Source organism: Diadema antillarum, unplaced genomic scaffold, assembly GCF_040938485.1.
Source record: "Diadema antillarum isolate AM-2024a unplaced genomic scaffold, OU_Dant_1.0 scf00000110, whole genome shotgun sequence".
Classification (NCBI taxonomy): Eukaryota; Metazoa; Echinodermata; class Echinoidea; order Diadematoida; family Diadematidae; genus Diadema; species Diadema antillarum.
The window spans coordinates 78,181-94,826 of record NW_027270999.1 but is presented as its reverse complement, the minus strand read 5'-3'; the positions used below and the strand labels follow the sequence as shown (position 1 = coordinate 94,826).

The 16,646-nt window shown below is 37.7% G+C and overlaps 1 protein-coding gene across 3 annotated transcripts in view; it reads left to right on the top strand.

Moving 5' to 3' along the window:
- Window positions 1-1,871: 1,871 nt before the first annotated feature.
- Window positions 1,872-16,646, top strand: part of LOC139719399 (zinc finger CCHC domain-containing protein 24-like) — a 69,805-nt gene continuing 55,030 nt past the window's right edge. For all 3 annotated transcript variants that reach the window (XM_071630818.1, XM_071630817.1, XM_071630816.1), the window contains exons 1-2: window positions 1,872-2,435; window positions 11,107-11,178. In XM_071630818.1, coding sequence (XP_071486919.1) covers window positions 2,133-2,435; window positions 11,107-11,178 — 375 coding nt within the window. In that variant the 5' untranslated portion in view covers window positions 1,872-2,132. The remainder of the gene's footprint in view (window positions 2,436-11,106; window positions 11,179-16,646) is intronic.

Genomic DNA, 16,646 nt, shown 5'->3' with positions numbered 1-16,646 from the left:
AAAAAAATATCTTAGGTTACTTTTGGTGAGAAGGCGAAATTGCTCTGTCGATCTCGTACTTCCAATGTACAATGTATATAATTGCTGTGAATCAGTTTTAAAAAATGCTTGTAAATCTTTCGCGAAGGTATATGTCACCAATCCTAATCACTTTTCCATATAATTTTAACCAAATATCATTAACCTGAAAAGGTTTGGTACTAACAGACAACAAACTAAACCATCCACTTTTCAAAATTACATCACAAATCCTCGAAACACATACACTCAAAACACAAACACACATACACACACACACACACACACACACACACACACACACACACACACATCCAACCACGCACACACATACTAATATCAGGGGTCAACCCAAAAAGATATACAGTATTTAGAATAAGGCATACACACAGTTATATGTATTATAAAATAGAGAAAAATACTGTAGCAATCATTGTTTAAAGGGAAAGAAAAATATAAATAAACAATGTATATAACAAAGAGGTTTAAAGATTATAACATTGATTCGGGGAAAAACCAGAGGCGTTGATACAGCAAAGTAGTTTTGCAGCAGAACATCGGAGAAACATTGTACAAATATACCGGTGGTTTCAATGATGTATGAGTGCCTGCGGGCCTCAAGCCGAAGGAGAAAGTGGAAAATCAGTGCCAGAAAGTAGGAGACATATACACAAAGAAAAAATATATAAATATATATAAGTATAACGTCGAAGAAATCCCCTGTCCTTACGAGGACATCGTATGCAAGGAACGTATAGCCTAGAAAAATATGTTTTACATAATATTATAGACCAATTGAGGTAGATGCCGGGATCTGCAGCAGCGAGGGACTCCCAAAACCTGCTTACTGTAGATTTCGGCACCTCGGCGAGGTGGAAAGTGGCAAGTGGTGTTTATAAGCTTCTGTTTTCAATAATAAAGGCTAAACAAAGGAATAGGCATATGTATATACATATATATATATATATATATATATATATATATATATATATATCCATAAGTACGTATCATATTGTGCTGCAAGTGATAATTTCCGTATATAAGATATAGAATATAAAAGTGAATTTAAACTTTTACAGGGATAACTATCAATGACAATCATGAATCAAATTGGTTTCGTTTGTTTGTTTCATGGTGGTACTGATAAATATATCTATCACTATGTGACGAATTTTTTTCTCTTTAGCAATTAGCCTTTTCGCAACATGAACTCTTTGCTAGATACAATTCGACTAATTAGGTTAGGCTCGAGCGGAGTAATGTCTATCCATGGAGCTACCTCCATGGTTTATCTTTGGTTTCTTAGCGATTCGTCGCCTTTCACAACAATTCCAGTGTCCGCGACTTCGAACTTTTAGATCTAAATAAATGTGTTGTGATATTATGTTGTGATAGCTTAGTTCAGTACACGCCCCCTTACTGTGTGAAGGAGTTATCATCGAAACGTGGTGTTTTCGGGAATCGTCATCTGCAAAATCAACCATATCCAGGCTCGTTTGTTTACACTTTGGATGCCGATTCCTTGTGCCATGCATGGCTCACACGGTTCGCTTTGTTATGCAATAGCAGTATACTGGTACTGTAGTTGCTTTTGAAACCAAGGCAGTAAAGTTCAGACTTCCGGCGACCTCTTCTGGAAAGGGGGCTGTGATTGGTCATTTAGTACCCCCCAATGATTGACATACGTCCCCCTGCAGTTGATAGTGCTTACAGTGCAGACGACTGCCTGCCCTGTGTAATGTACATGACGTACATACATGAGAATCCACGCTGAACCCATGGAAGATCCAGTGTTCCGAGTATCGGAAGCTGCACGTAGAGCTACAGTCCGTGGGAGTTTAGGTGGCCAAAAAGTTACGCATGGAAAAAGAATATGGAGCTTTTGATCGCAAACAACGAATTTTGCTTCATTTGAGCAACAACTGGATTATTTTGTTTCTTGGATGATATATTTTCGCGTAAAGTTGTTGATGCATGGACTTTATCATCTGATGTTCACGGAATTCAACCCCTGATTTCGATACGTCTCTTCGCTCTTCTCGAGTATATCCCCTCGGAAATATATACCCGTACGCGTGTAGCAAGATATAAGTGGAGAGATCAGATATTTAATCATGGGAGAAGTCATGGCTGCGGAGAAGGCTTCGTGGCCACAAATATTTGATATGAACCTCAACGCAACTTCAGCCATCTATTCCCCACAAACGAGGCAGATTTTGACCAGTAACGGGGTGTATTGGTCTGGTGACAGTAATAACTTCGCCACTACGAATGGAGCCCTGACCGAAGCGCAATTCAGGAGCGAGCTCGCGGGCGCAGCCCGCACGGCTGTGACGAGTAACAGCCGTCATGCCCACACACTCGAACAGTTCAGTCTTGGACTGACGGGAAACTGGCCGGAAAAATACATCAACGAGGTACATGCCAATTGTGTCTGAACTGAAAGTCTGTACTGAGTTTGATTCCCCATTCATTGTATTCTCATATTTTATGAATTCAAGTATATTAGAAAAATAAAAGGCAATAAGAGTCATTGTAAAAGTATGGGGGATCTGTGGCATATACAAACCATACAAAAATTATGCCGCTTTAATTTCTGACGTGCATGGTGAACGGCGGCAACGAATTTCGAGACGCGATGAACGTCTTCCAAGTGTAAATTCGTTAAAAGTTGTTGATATATCAGAGGGATATAAATTCAAACAATAATTATGTATGATTGACTGTTACTCGCAGAACAAGAAATGATCAGTCTTAGCCTTCTGTTTAGCACATACTTGGTAAAAGAGTTCGTTTATCGTTGTTGACGTCGAACGTCACGGAGGTTTTCGTACAGGCAGAACTGAAGACGGGCGAATTATGGTATGTGCGTGTTGTGTGCAATATTCTGTCTCTGACATCAGCTCAGTGTCGTGACCTTTGAACTTAACGTGCTTATCGAGCGTTGGAAATAGTCGAAAGCCATCTATACTAGATAAAAATATATAAACCCAAGATAGTGTTTACGGTGCATATTTACTGGAGAAATAGTCAATCACACATTACTGCATATATCACACGATTGTTTTATTCTACCACTCCACTCACTACTTCAAAACGATTGAAATCTGACCTGTTGTATGACTACGAGTTTATACTCTTGGCTCTTCATGTTTCTGTCGGTGTTCGATAAAATCCATGCACAATTGCAACTTGTATTGTACATACGAATTCATATACATTGTACAACCTACGTTAACTAGGTGACGAACACTGACGCTACATTGCTGTCATGATAATAGTGATTTAGGTTCACAATTTTTAAAGAAATAAGGCACCACAATTCACAACAGAAGCAAGAATCTTTAATTTAATGGTTCTAGTATAGATCGACGACAACGAAAGCATCGAAGCGATGCTGTTTCTGTCCGGCCAATCGCTTAACTGGGCCCTGGGGGAACGGCCAACAACATGATAGTACGCTGTATATGACTTTTATGCTTAAACAGTGTGAATCATATCATTTCTATAGCAATGCTTGTTAATTTTTCTTCTTTTTTGTGTTTTTCGACGTCCAGGAAAAATTACTGGAATTTGTGCATGCACTAGACATGAAGCAACGCCATAGCGACTAACATAAGATACCAGTATTATTATTGGAAGAATGTAGGCCTATTAACACAGGACGGGAAGGGCCATGTTGGTTGACTGGAAGCTAAATAAATTTGGTAGTTCAGGGCAATCCTCACAATTCTCTACACCTCACCGTGCAAGTGTAGAGGATGACGAGAGCCAAGTTGTCACGGTATATTAAATATTTTGGTCATGCAATATACTTGACCGACAAGTATGTCTAATTCCGCGAAAAACTTCTCATTTATAGTAATGGCATTTGCTGGGTCAGTATGAAAAACAGACCCAGCAAATGTCATTACTATAAATGAGAAGTTTTTCGCGGAATTAGACATATTTGTCGGTCAAACAATATACAGTACCAGTACTCTTCAGGTAACAAATCTCCAAATAACATTTTCTGTAAATACTTTTAGTGAGGTGATAGCCGTTGTTAACTTGTACGTGTAATTTTAATCTCGGTGCCGAACAGAATTCGGAAGGGAGAAAAAGAAAATCTTTAGCGAAAGTATTGTGGTCGCTGATTTAACAACAGATTTCATTCGAATATGATCGGATCGCTGTCGTGTTCGCAGGCCGAGAGTTTCCCGTACCCTCTTTTCTCGTCAAGCCTGCGAGTCAATGCAGCAAGCAAGCTCTGCACTGCGCACGCCACGTGTGTGCCCTCTGGCGTGTGACGCGCGCGTTCCCTTTTGATGGATATTCCTATTCAAGTGCTGCAATGCCGCTTTTATTGTCCGAGAATTATCCGCCTTTTGTTGACACAATTGTCTGCACAAAAGCCCTAATCGCTCGTGTAAACTAACTTTTGACCCTGACACAAAACATGTGTACTCAACTCAAGAGTAGCAACCTGCCGATATATCCGCTATTATGCTATTATATCGACCAAAATACTGGTGGAACCGCTGACTTGAGAAGGCCAGAATGCTATGTGGAGAGAGGCCGAGCCCTAGGGTTTCCAACTCTTTAGTTGTACGCAGCGAAGTTTGTGTTCTCTTGGAAGTGTCGTCGGTTGATGGTAAAATGCACGGGAAACATTTCAGAGGCACTTTCTTTTTGTTGATTGAACTTTTAAGACCTCAGAAAAGCTGAAAATGTGTAGAAACACTCTCCGCGACGATGAGCTTTTATATTTGCCTTTCCAATTTGATGGAGATTTTGAAGTTTTTTAAATAAGGAAAAGAACTTTAAAGATTACAAACTGATAACTGGAGCAAAACGAGGTTTTCAAAATGAGGAAAAGAACTTAAAATTACAGACTGTGATATTATTGGGTCAAACGAAGTATATGGTTTCGTCATTGAAATGACTACCCACATTAACGGTGATTACACGGAGTTTTAAGTGACAATTCACAAACCCGTTTGCTTCCATTAAAAAACCATAAGACAAAAAAAAAAAAAAACTATCGTGAGAAAACGCAGGTATCCTACGTTTGGAATACGCTCTACGTCGTGAAATGGAAAGAAATTATCACAATCTGTCTGATATTGGAGTTGTGCACATCAATACCATACGCGTTTAGTTATCACGCTTGTAAAGGAAACGGAGGATGCAAATAAAAGTTTACCACATATCCTAATTCCTATCACCTTTTCTTCGCTGAGGCAGGGCCCAGGGGTGGGGTCGATTATTATTGAAATATGTGTAATGTAGTATACCAAAGACCCAAAGTAGAAAGTAACTTGGCCTCAAATTCTGCTTATTCCTACTTCTTGATAGACTCAGCAATCCAGGCCTGATTATGAGGTTGTCAAATTTTCAGTTCAAACCGACTCATCTTGGAAAACCAATTGAAAGGCATCTGTCGATTAAAGTAAAAGCTAAAGCAAGGGCTTAATAGGCGGAGTTCCTTATTTCAGAAGATGGTGTACACAGAGAAGTGATTATTAGTTTCCCACGAAATTGGCAAGTCAGCTGTCTTTTAACTCTGGTTATTTTGTCTGATACCAGTGAGACTTGCGTCCTTTAGTATTAAATTGTTTGGGGATTTGGGGATAGACTGTCACTACTTCCGACTCCAAGTTTTGCTCCAGTGTTCAGTTTCTTTTAATTCTTTTGTCTCGGCTATTCTGTCACGCAGTCAGTGATTTTGGATTTTAACAAAAACAAAACAAAACAAAACAAAACAAAAACTCGGGCATAGGCGATGTCGAGCATGAAGCAAGAGTGAAGTCAAGGGAAGTTGTCTAGTCACTCGGGCGATTTCCTCCAGAGATTTTGTCAACTTTCCAGGGAGTACCTGTGGCTGTCAATTGGAGACGGTAACGCGTGGAGCGTTGTGTTTTCTTTCTTTCGGACTTGCAGAGACTATTTTTTTCCCTCGATAATCTGTTGTGACGTTATTTAAATAAATATGATGTTCGTTGCAAATTCAAGAAATGATGAGTTAAACCTGCGATGTACACGTAGCAGCGCCGAGTGTGCGCGTCAATGAAGTACATTATTGTGTGGTATATTAACAACTGAAAGGACATGAGCACCTCACGTATTAACCTGAAACTAAATGTGAGCGGAATGTAGGCCTATAATAAGTCACATTTCGTTTTGTGGATCACTGCCCATTATTCAAATTAGTGTGGAATATATAGATCACCATCGGGAGAACGGGGCGTTGCTGTTTATTCTTGCAAAATAGGACGAAAGTTGCCTTTGCTGTAGACCGTTTTGGTCATTGTTGAAAGCTCAGCAGTACAGAGCCGACTTGAGAGGTCATGACCTCCAGATGGTTTGTTGTGAAGACGGCGAAGCATTTTTCCTGGCTCCAATTACGAGTGAAGAGTAGTCTCCAGCTTCATCTAATGCCACGTTGGCTTGGAAAAGAAATCGCTAAACAATTGAGCTACAATCAACACAATGATCTAACAGTAACACAGTCACGTTCGGATTTCGGAACGTACATGTATTTGAATTTGTTTGTAAAATCAATGTATATAGACCGCATTAAATACTGACTGAAATTTATCGATTATTCCGTTACGGAGTTTTGGATAGATAAGAAGACTTGAATGAAGACTATCTGAACTGCTGCGTTGGCTGTCGTCTATGCAACATACAGCCACATCGGTACTCCATGAGACGGTGCTTGGCATCGCTATCCCGCCGTTGTCAGTGCTCAGGCGACTCGACCAGCAAGATGGATGCCGAGATTATTCTCCCGTAAAACTCTTTCGCCTCAAGATTGTCCCGACATGGAAAATCCAATAGAAGAAGGAAAGTCGAAAAAAGAAGAAGATAAAGACCCCGAAATTACAGACGCAATCATTTTCTTCATTACTGACAGATATACTTGTCCTGTAGTTATTATCACCGTTATTGTTATATTAATGTTGGTATGTAATTATCATCATTATTACTTCAATACTATGCCATAATAATAATAATTATTATTAATAATATCATTTTTATTTATCAATAAATTCGAACAATTCGAGTACGTACGCCCATGATTTTTTTATCATGGCTACTACTAAAACACTGATCAATTCAGAGCTTATGTACGTCGATGTATAGGGCAATTTGTCAACCAGTTAAAGTAAAAACACCTCAAAGTCCATGAATTTGAAAAATTCGAACAAGTTTTCAGTTTTCAAGTCAGAGCTTACTAGATCCTGTATATTATATCGTTGGTCATGTAGAATTGGTGACATCTTTCTGCTTTATTTCTGGAAATGCATGGTAATTTTGTTTGAGATTGTAACCTTGGCTTTATATCTAATTTGGTATTTTCTTCGAGATCTTGTTTGTTTATTTGATTTTTTTTTGTGTGTGTAAGGCGTGAGAAAAAGCTTGTCAAGCGTGTGACCGTTAGAAACGGGTGCTCTTCGTTATTCTGGAGGTTCGCTATTCCGGAGGTTCGTTATTCCGAAAGTTCGTTAATCCGAAACACACAAATTCCCTGTACCTTGAGGTTCGTTAATCCGAAAATGAAAAAGGGTTCGTTAATCCGAACATTAGTGGCGTTATTCCGAAGGTTCGTTTTTCCGAAGATTTGTTAATCCGAAAATGAAATTCGGAATAACGAACCTTTGGAATAACGAATCTTCGGACTGAAGAGCCTTCGGAATAACGAGCTGTAACCGTTAGAAACATCCTTACGCCGCGCCATGAGTCTCATGCCCTCACGCCTAGCCTAAATCTCTGAGAATTGATAGGCCTGTCTTAACAACGACCTGGGTGACATTATTTTGAGCACATTTGCGAGCGTGTTTTGGTCATTTTGATGTCAAAGTCAGCAAAACATCTCATAATTGTGTCAAGTTGTTCTTAAAATAATTATGATGAACACCAATAAGTGTGGATTACAGTTCATTTATTCCGAAGGATAGTTATTCCGAAGGTTTGTTATTAATCCGAAAATGAATTTGGATGCATAATACCGAAGGTTTCGTTAGTAAGCACCGTCTGTTCGTTTTCATTTTCAGATTAACAAAGTTAACCTTCGGAATAACGATACTTCTTTGAAAGCGAACCTTTGTAAAAAACGAACCCTATTTCATTTTTCGGATTAACGGCCCCCCCCCCCTTTTTTTCCCCCCATTGTCGGACTAACGAACATCTAGGTAGGCCTATAGGGAATTTGCATGTTTCGAGATAACGAACCTTCGGAATAAACGAACCTTCATGAGTTTCATTTTCGGACTAACGAACCTTCGGAATATTAAACGGCAGGTGAGAAGGAACATCGCCCTAAAAATTTGGTGTATTTAGAAATGTTGAAAGTTCAATGCGATCACCCGTATGCTGTTAGTCTTAGAAACACAGAAGAAAATAAAGATTGTATGATTGTATATGACAGACATTCAAAACGTCATTTAAGATAATTTTATAAATGAATCCTCCATCAGTGCCGCTGTACATGTATGTATCTCTTCATATAGTGGTATCAGATTGCAAGGAATTTTCTTGCATTTATAATGTCTCCAGCGATTGTGGGTATAATGTAAAGTGTTGTGGGTTTCGTACGGCCGGTATTAGATTGTGATATTATGACGGTTCGCGATTGGAAAGCCAAATGAAGATGTAAGTGTAGAGCGGCAAACACTGTCTGATGCTGTATACGCAAAGTTCCACTTTTCAAGATTGTTACGTTGTATAGGGAGATTGTCACTGAGCGTATCGGTTTCTCACGGCTTTCAGAGTGAGAGAGAGAGAGAGAGAGGATCTGCGAGTAATGTCCAACAACGAAGATGACCTGCAGAAAGGACACTTTTCTGTCTGAAATTAGCGCTCAAAACATTTTTTTTTCTCTCCTTGTAACACCGTGTTACACGCATATTGATCCGTTGTAAATTCCTCCCATTCAGCAGGGAAAATCACAAACGTGGCGCAAACATCTTGTCGGAAGTTTCTCACAATAACCGTACCTGAGATGCTAACATCAGGGAGGGGTCAAGCCGCGCATGAACAAACTCTTCAACCGTTTGTGATTCGTGAGAAAACCAGAAAGTGATGAAGTGGGGCGGAGCTTCGTGTATCGGAATGTGATCCCCCCCCCCCCCCCCCCCCCGCCTTATTAGTAATGAATGCGGTAATGCTATAACGAATGAAAACAGGGTGTGAACCCTCCATGGCATGTAAGAATTTCTTTGAAAATGAAACAGTGATGATGGCGGATTTCTCACGGTAAATCATTATGACATTGTGATAAACAGACAGCATTGAAATGGGTGCGGATGCAAAGGTGTATTGGCCATTCACTGAGGTCTTTGTGTGTGTGTGTGTGTGTGCATGTATGTGCGCGCGCGTGCGAAGTCAGGGGTCCTAATGGTCAAGGTCAAAGTATGTGAATACACTACTTCAGTGACATGTCTGTAGGATCAGTTATGGGACGGTGATATGCTGGTAATTAGATGAACAGATGATTGAGTACAGCTGGATGAAAGTGGTATTCATGTCTTCAGAATGAACTTGAAATTTTACCTGATAAGAAAATATGATGTAGGCAGTTGATATATTTCTCCTTCAGGGAAGGTTTGCCAAACTAAAAATGAAGAGTTTGCTCACAAAGTGTGCTAATGATAACCATTTCAACCATTGTAAAATAGGTTACAGCTCGTTATTCCGAAGGTTTGTTATTCCGAAGGTTCTTTAGGCCGAAGGTTCGTTAATTCGAAAATGTGATGAGGTTTGTTTTTCTGAAGGTTTATTTATCCGAAAGTGAAATAAGGTTCGTTAATCCAAAAATGAAACAAAGCTTGTTGTACCGAAGGTTCGTTATGGATCCTATATCACTTCGGATCAACGAACCTTCGGAATAATGAACCCTATTTCATTTTTGGATTAACGAACCTTCGGAATAACGCCACAAGTGTTCGGATTATTAACGAACCCTTTTTCATTTTCAGATTAACGAACCTCTAGGTATAGGGAATTTGTGTGTATCGGATTAACAAACCTTTGGAATAACGAACCTTCAGAATATTCGGAATAACGAACAGCACCTGTTATATAAGCCCTTCATTGGAAAGAGCAAAATAATATCTTTCCTGTGAAATGTGTTTATAACATAACAAGGAATAATTTGAAGCTGTGATTACAAACATCCCTTGTTTTTGCATAACCATATATGTATATGTATATTGCAGTTTTAATTGATAACTTAACAGGAATGGAGTTAGCTTGTTTTGTGTTCAAACTCTTCAAAAAAACAAGCAGATTGCATGGTTGCTCTTAAAAAATATTTTACTTGAGTTGGAATATAATCTTTTTCTTAAGATTAATAAAGCAACAGTGCTTATTTCAAAGAAATGAAAAAGAAACCAACGAGGATGATTCTTTCCATTTATAACTAATCATAAATCAGGATATGTCAATTGGGAAAAAAAAAATATGTGAAGTTTTTATGCCTCTGGCTGAACGCCAACGTTTTAGACTTTACTTCAAAGAAAAAGCTATTAATTCAAGGAAGAAGGTTACAGCATAGAGAAAACTGTTTTAAAAGGTGTGCATGGATATTGGCAAAATGCAACAAACAGCATTGAAGGGTCTAATCAAATGTGAAATGTGCTGGGCAACACATTTATCATGTGACTGTAATATCTACACAATCTTAATTGTAGCTTTTAGCCCAAAGAAACCCAATGAAACACATTCTTGTTGCTCTGCTTTGAGAAGTAAATTTTCTCCTAGTATAGATGGAAAAAAAAACAACTTTTGCTGGATTTAATTGTATATACATGTAAATAATCTCATTTTGAATAAAAAAGATACTCTGTGAATTCATATTACATAACTTTTAAGTAAAAGTAATATGAGACCATATTACCTGTTAATTTTTTCTTCTGGTGTCCATAAAGAGGGTCATTAACATTTTCCTAAATTCTCAATTCCTTATTATCCTTTGTGTTTTTTTATACTGTGGAAATTCAGTCCAACTTTGTCTGTAGTGAATATTCCCCTGTAATCATACCACCCATTTAAACATAACTCTCTAATGGTGTTTCTTCTGTTTGTTTTTTTCTTCTTCTCCAGAATCTGCCCTATGGTCACACACCCCACCACTATCATCGCGAGGAGAGGCACATCCCAGTCACAGCCACAACAGTGAGTAGATGCTTGGTGCAAACATTGATATCACGGTCTCTCTTTACCAGCCCCTGGAGGCATACCTCCTCCACAGCTCTGGATCATGACTAGTGTCAAAGGTCATTGAAGTGGCATTGACCTGACTGCATTAAATGTAATAATGTTGTCAAGAGTTGCTGTGATGAAAGTGTCTTTCTGTGTGGTTATAACTCTCATTTCTTGCTGACCTTATAATCAATGCTTGATGTTGTACCATGGAGGTACTAAATAAGTTCACAAACACCCCCTTTGATATACCAGTGGATGATTTATGAAGGCAATAATTCCTGATATAATATATACATTCCAGAGAGGAAATCGAGGACATGCGCGTGATCAGATGAAATGGTATAAGTACATGTACAATACAGATCTGTTTATGCAGGAAGGTGAGAAGATGAGAACCTCATCAGTCATGGCACTTTGTGTAGGCCTACATGTACCTGTATCGTGTGTGTGTTTGTGTGTCTCTGTAGAAGCTAAAGAAAACCTGTTAATCATAATTCTTTTCTGCATTCTGAAATTTGCAAAGTTTGAAGGTCACATTTTTTCTCTGGTCACTCAGTGATTGTGGTATACTGTATACTATAAAGCAAGAAATATCCGTGGCATGAAATTTTTGTGAATTTACTATACTGGTACTGTAAAACATGATATATTCGCGGCATGAATTTTTTGCGAATTGGAGCCGATGGCCTTTTTTGCGGCATGAAATTTTCGCGAACTGCCACTGGCATTCAGTGCATATAGTGTACAAAAGAACTTTCGCGTGCATTTTAATTTCGCAAATCTTCACGCTCGCGAAATTAAAATGCACGCGAACATTTCTCGTTTTACAGTATTCAATGTGCATTATAGTGTAGACAAGAACTTTTGTGTGTGTGTTAATTTTACGGAATTAATGAAATTAAAATGCACATGAAAATTTGGTTTTTGATACAGTATTCATATAGGCCTAACTTTTGCAGAGGTAGTTTGATTATGCAGGTCTCCATTGAATTCTTGTGCTCTAAAGGGAAAGATAAGAAAAAGGCAGGTGCAACAATCTCATGTGCTTACTGTTGTGAGATACTGATTGATAAAAGAAATTTATATCTGGGCATACAAGTGAAATGAATTATACAATCCTTCAAAATGTACTGTATTACACTTAACTTTTTTTTTTCTCAACAAGACATGTGGGATGCCATCAATTTCATTTTTGCAGAAGATCCATTTGGTATTAAATTTCCTTGAAACAATCGGGGAGAGAAGAAAATGTTAAGAGCACATAAGCACATGAGTATAACCATCATATTGTATTGTCTATAAATATCTTTATGCACTAATATGAGTGAAATATAAATAGATATGCGAAAAAGATATTTCAACTCCAGTGAATAAATCCCTTATGTTCCTGACTCCTCTTTCAAGAGGAAGGCATTACCTTTATGCAAACCTTTGGTTTGGTTTTATATTTTGCAAAAACAAATCAACCCCCAAGATTGTTGATGTAGCAGAGTTAACTGCTCATTAAAAAGGCACACTCAAGGCATTAAAGTACAATAGCTGTTCCACTCTTTTTTTTCTGCAACTACCAGAAAAAAAGAGTGGAAGAGCTTTCTTTCCTTTCCTCTCTAGTAAAAGAGACAGTGTAGTGTGTGTCTGAGCAAATAATCAGAAAATCAATGAAGACCAGAATTCATGAGATTGCATTTCTTTCATACCACACTAAGTAAATGAAAAAAAAATGGCATTCTTCTGTTTTAACCTCAGTTGATATTGTTTAATCTGATCGGTCAGATTACGTTAGATTTTTAGATTTTTCACATTGAACTTTCCAGAACTGAATGTTCTAAGCAGATTTTTCATCCACATTCGATCATTGAAATGAAATGGACCTTTAAGGTACTTTTAAGTGATGTTTGAATGGCATTTGATCTTGCAAGGCCCATTCACACTTATACAGCTGTAGCTGTACATTTTCAGTGAAATACTGCAGTATCTCATAATGTGAACGCAAATAGACTGCAAAAGACCTCACGAATGTACGTCGCCAATGCCATGGTATTTCGGATGGTAATTCAAATGGGTGCTGTTCATTATTCCGAAGGTTCGCTATTCCGAAGGTTCATTATTCCAAAGGTTCGTTAACCCGAAACACACAAATTCTCTATACCTAAGAGGTTCGTTAATCCGAAAATGAATAAGGGTTCATTGATCCAAACATTTGTGGCATTATTCCGAAGGTTCGTTATTCCGAAGATTTGTTAATCAGAAAATGAAATTCGGAATAACGAACCTTCACAATAACGAATCTTCGAACTGAAGAGCTTTCAGAATAATGAACCTTTGGAATAACGAGCTGTAACCATTCAAACTTGGTGCAAAATATTTGTTCGAGCTTTTAGTGTGAATCACATGAAATACCATCCACCACATTCAGGTGTATAAATCTCTCACATGACCTAACACAATACCTGTTTTCTCCCTGTAGGAGATATGCGTGCATTTTGTGTAGTAGGCCTACTTACAGTACATTGGAGAGTTGTAATTTGGGCCAAAGTGCCATGGTATTTTTTGAATGAGAACGATACCAACTGAAATACTGCAGTACATGTAATTCTGTGGTATTTCACCAATGTGATACTGTAACAGTTGATATTTTTGCGCGACTAATTTTTTGCGGAATCAAGACATCAACTACTGGAACATATGGCACGTAAAAATATTTGCGTGCTTTTATTTTGGTGCTAGCGTCTGGTTGCGCGAAATGCGCGAAAATTTGAACACCGCGAAAATTTCCACTTTTACAGTAGGTGAAAACAAATTACCATGGCATTTAATTACCATTCTAATGCAAATACACTTTGTCCGTGTTTTTCCTACTTTTAATTGGTTTTCCCCAGCAGAGACTGAGAGGTGCTGTCTATTTCTGCCTGGGATTTCTTTTTTCTGATCTGTTCATCTTTCTTTCTGTCCACCACTGATAGTAGAAGAAGAAACATAAAATTAAAGCTGGCAGAATTCATTATACTCTTTAGCCATTTGCAATCAATCACAACTCTTATTTGAAATGGCTTGAGTGTTACTTTGATGTTGTGCAGTGGCCTATTGTGAAGGCCGGCCATTCTGTGGAACCAGAAACTCGCATCTGCAGATCTGAAGATGTTTTATGGGAAGGTTCACTTTTGTATGCATTTCTAAAAAGTTTGTTGCTCCTGTTTTACATCGAAAAAGATGGATATTCATGTTATGAATAGAATGTGCATAAATCAAGACATAAAAATCTTCTGTACTGAGCAAAAAGTGTATTTTTGCTGTATTCTACAAGTGGGTTGAAGTACTGAACATTTTTATGCAATGCATAGCAATCTTATGAGTAGTTTTGTGATTTCCAGTTGAAATGGCAGAAGATGATAGCTACATGAGCTTCCTAGAGGTTTTCTTCAATATAGTAAAATTCCTCTTTGAATGTTCATATGTTATGAATAAATTGATAAAGGTTGTAATAATGAATGATGGTAGCAGGCAACATCTTTATCACATTGTTTAGAACAATTGTGTCCCTTTCAGTCTTGTAGTATGTGGGGAGCCGTGATAATATAGACTGGTAGTAGCAGCAGGAGCTGAGGAAGAATTTTTTCACTTGGTCTTTCAGATACAGTGATATGATGATCATTTTGCTTCATTCTCTTTGGCTACAAGTGGAGAGGAGGATGGGAATGATGTGTAAAAACCGTCTCCTTTTGCAGGTGTTTGGAATTCAAACGTGATGATTAAAGTGTGCTGACGACATTATTTTTAAAAACAATATAATGTTTATCTTTTTAATAAAGAGGAACTGTAATTAATTCAAATTCATGCCAAATGCTGGTGTTCAACAAAACATGCAGATGTACAATATAAATACTCATTATTATATTGATATCATAGATCTACATGTATTAAGAGATATACAGTGTGCATGTATGATATAGGATTTACATACATGTATACAGGCCTACATTACCTGTAGAAGATACTCATTAATCAATAACAGCTCCAAGTTTTATATCTCGCTATGAAGTATTGAAGTTTTACGTTGTACTATAATGTATACATTCTATGTCAAGGTGAATAAAAATATTATTTCATGTGTTCCATGTTCTACAAGCTTGGCTTTTCAGTGGAACACTCTTTTCCATCGTTATGATTACTTCTTTTTTTCTTTTCTTTTTTTACTATGACAAAGTGTGCATTGTTCCTTTTTTTGTTATAATATCATTTGTGCATATGTTTTATATTGTGTTCAATGAACCGTTCTTATCAGTTTGATGAAAGTCAAATTGTCACATGTACCACTTTGGATCATTTTTTAATGGAAATGAACAAACTGTTGAATTTAATTGATATTGAAAATATTGTACATTGTAGCACTGTCAACGTGTCATTCTCATTCTAGATTGATGCAGGGGCGGATCCAGGGATTCCGTAAAGAGGGGGCGCGTTTACAAAATTAAAGGGGGGCGCATGCACCCCATCCCCCATTTTTTCTTTTTATTTCTTTTGTTTCAACAAAAAATAAAGGGGGGGGGGGGCTTGCGCTGGTTGCGGTCCTCCCTGGATCCGCCACCGTTGATGTGGAGGCAGAAACTTCCAGATGTTACCAGATTGAGTCCAGGTGGAATGTCATACATTGTAAGTCTTAAAAGAAGAAATGCTGAAACGTGAAGTGATGGTGCAGCTTTTTATGGCATCATGACACGTATTGATTGTCTACTCACAATCCTTGTTTGATTTTTGAGGAAAAAATAATGTTTTTCCTTGATGTTGCATGTACATGCATGTAAAATGATTAGTAGCTTCAGGTCCTTGAAATCATGAGCAAATATTATTGTATTCATGTGTGAGAGAAACATTGATTTAGTTGAAATACAATGTATGATGATAGGCCTATCTATATACAGTATGTTTCTTTCAGAGAGATACGCAGAAGATGATTGAAATTATGGTAACGTTTTTTATGGCATCAAGACACATATTGATTTTCTACTCACAATCCTTGTTGAATTTTTGAGATACAAAATGTGATTTCACATGTACATGTATTTTATATGCTTCATATCTTCAGGTCCTTGAATTCATGAGCAAATATTAGTGTATTTATGTGTACCTTAAAAATCATGATTTAATTGAAATACATGTATGTATTGATGAATGTATTTATAGGTTTCTCTCAAAGGGAATACGCAAAAGAACTGGATAGTAGTCTTATGTACCTTATACGGCAGTCAAGAAGACGTTCATGATGAAGTTTCTCTCTGGAAATATTATCTTTTCTCTCTAGATTGTTTTGAGTTTTCTTTTTTGTTGTCTTTTGTGTTTAAAAGTTCAGAGCTTAATGCACATTGAGCCATGGTCATACAGTATATTGTACGTAACAGAAAGATGATTACTTTCTGCATTACTTCATCATTGATCATCAG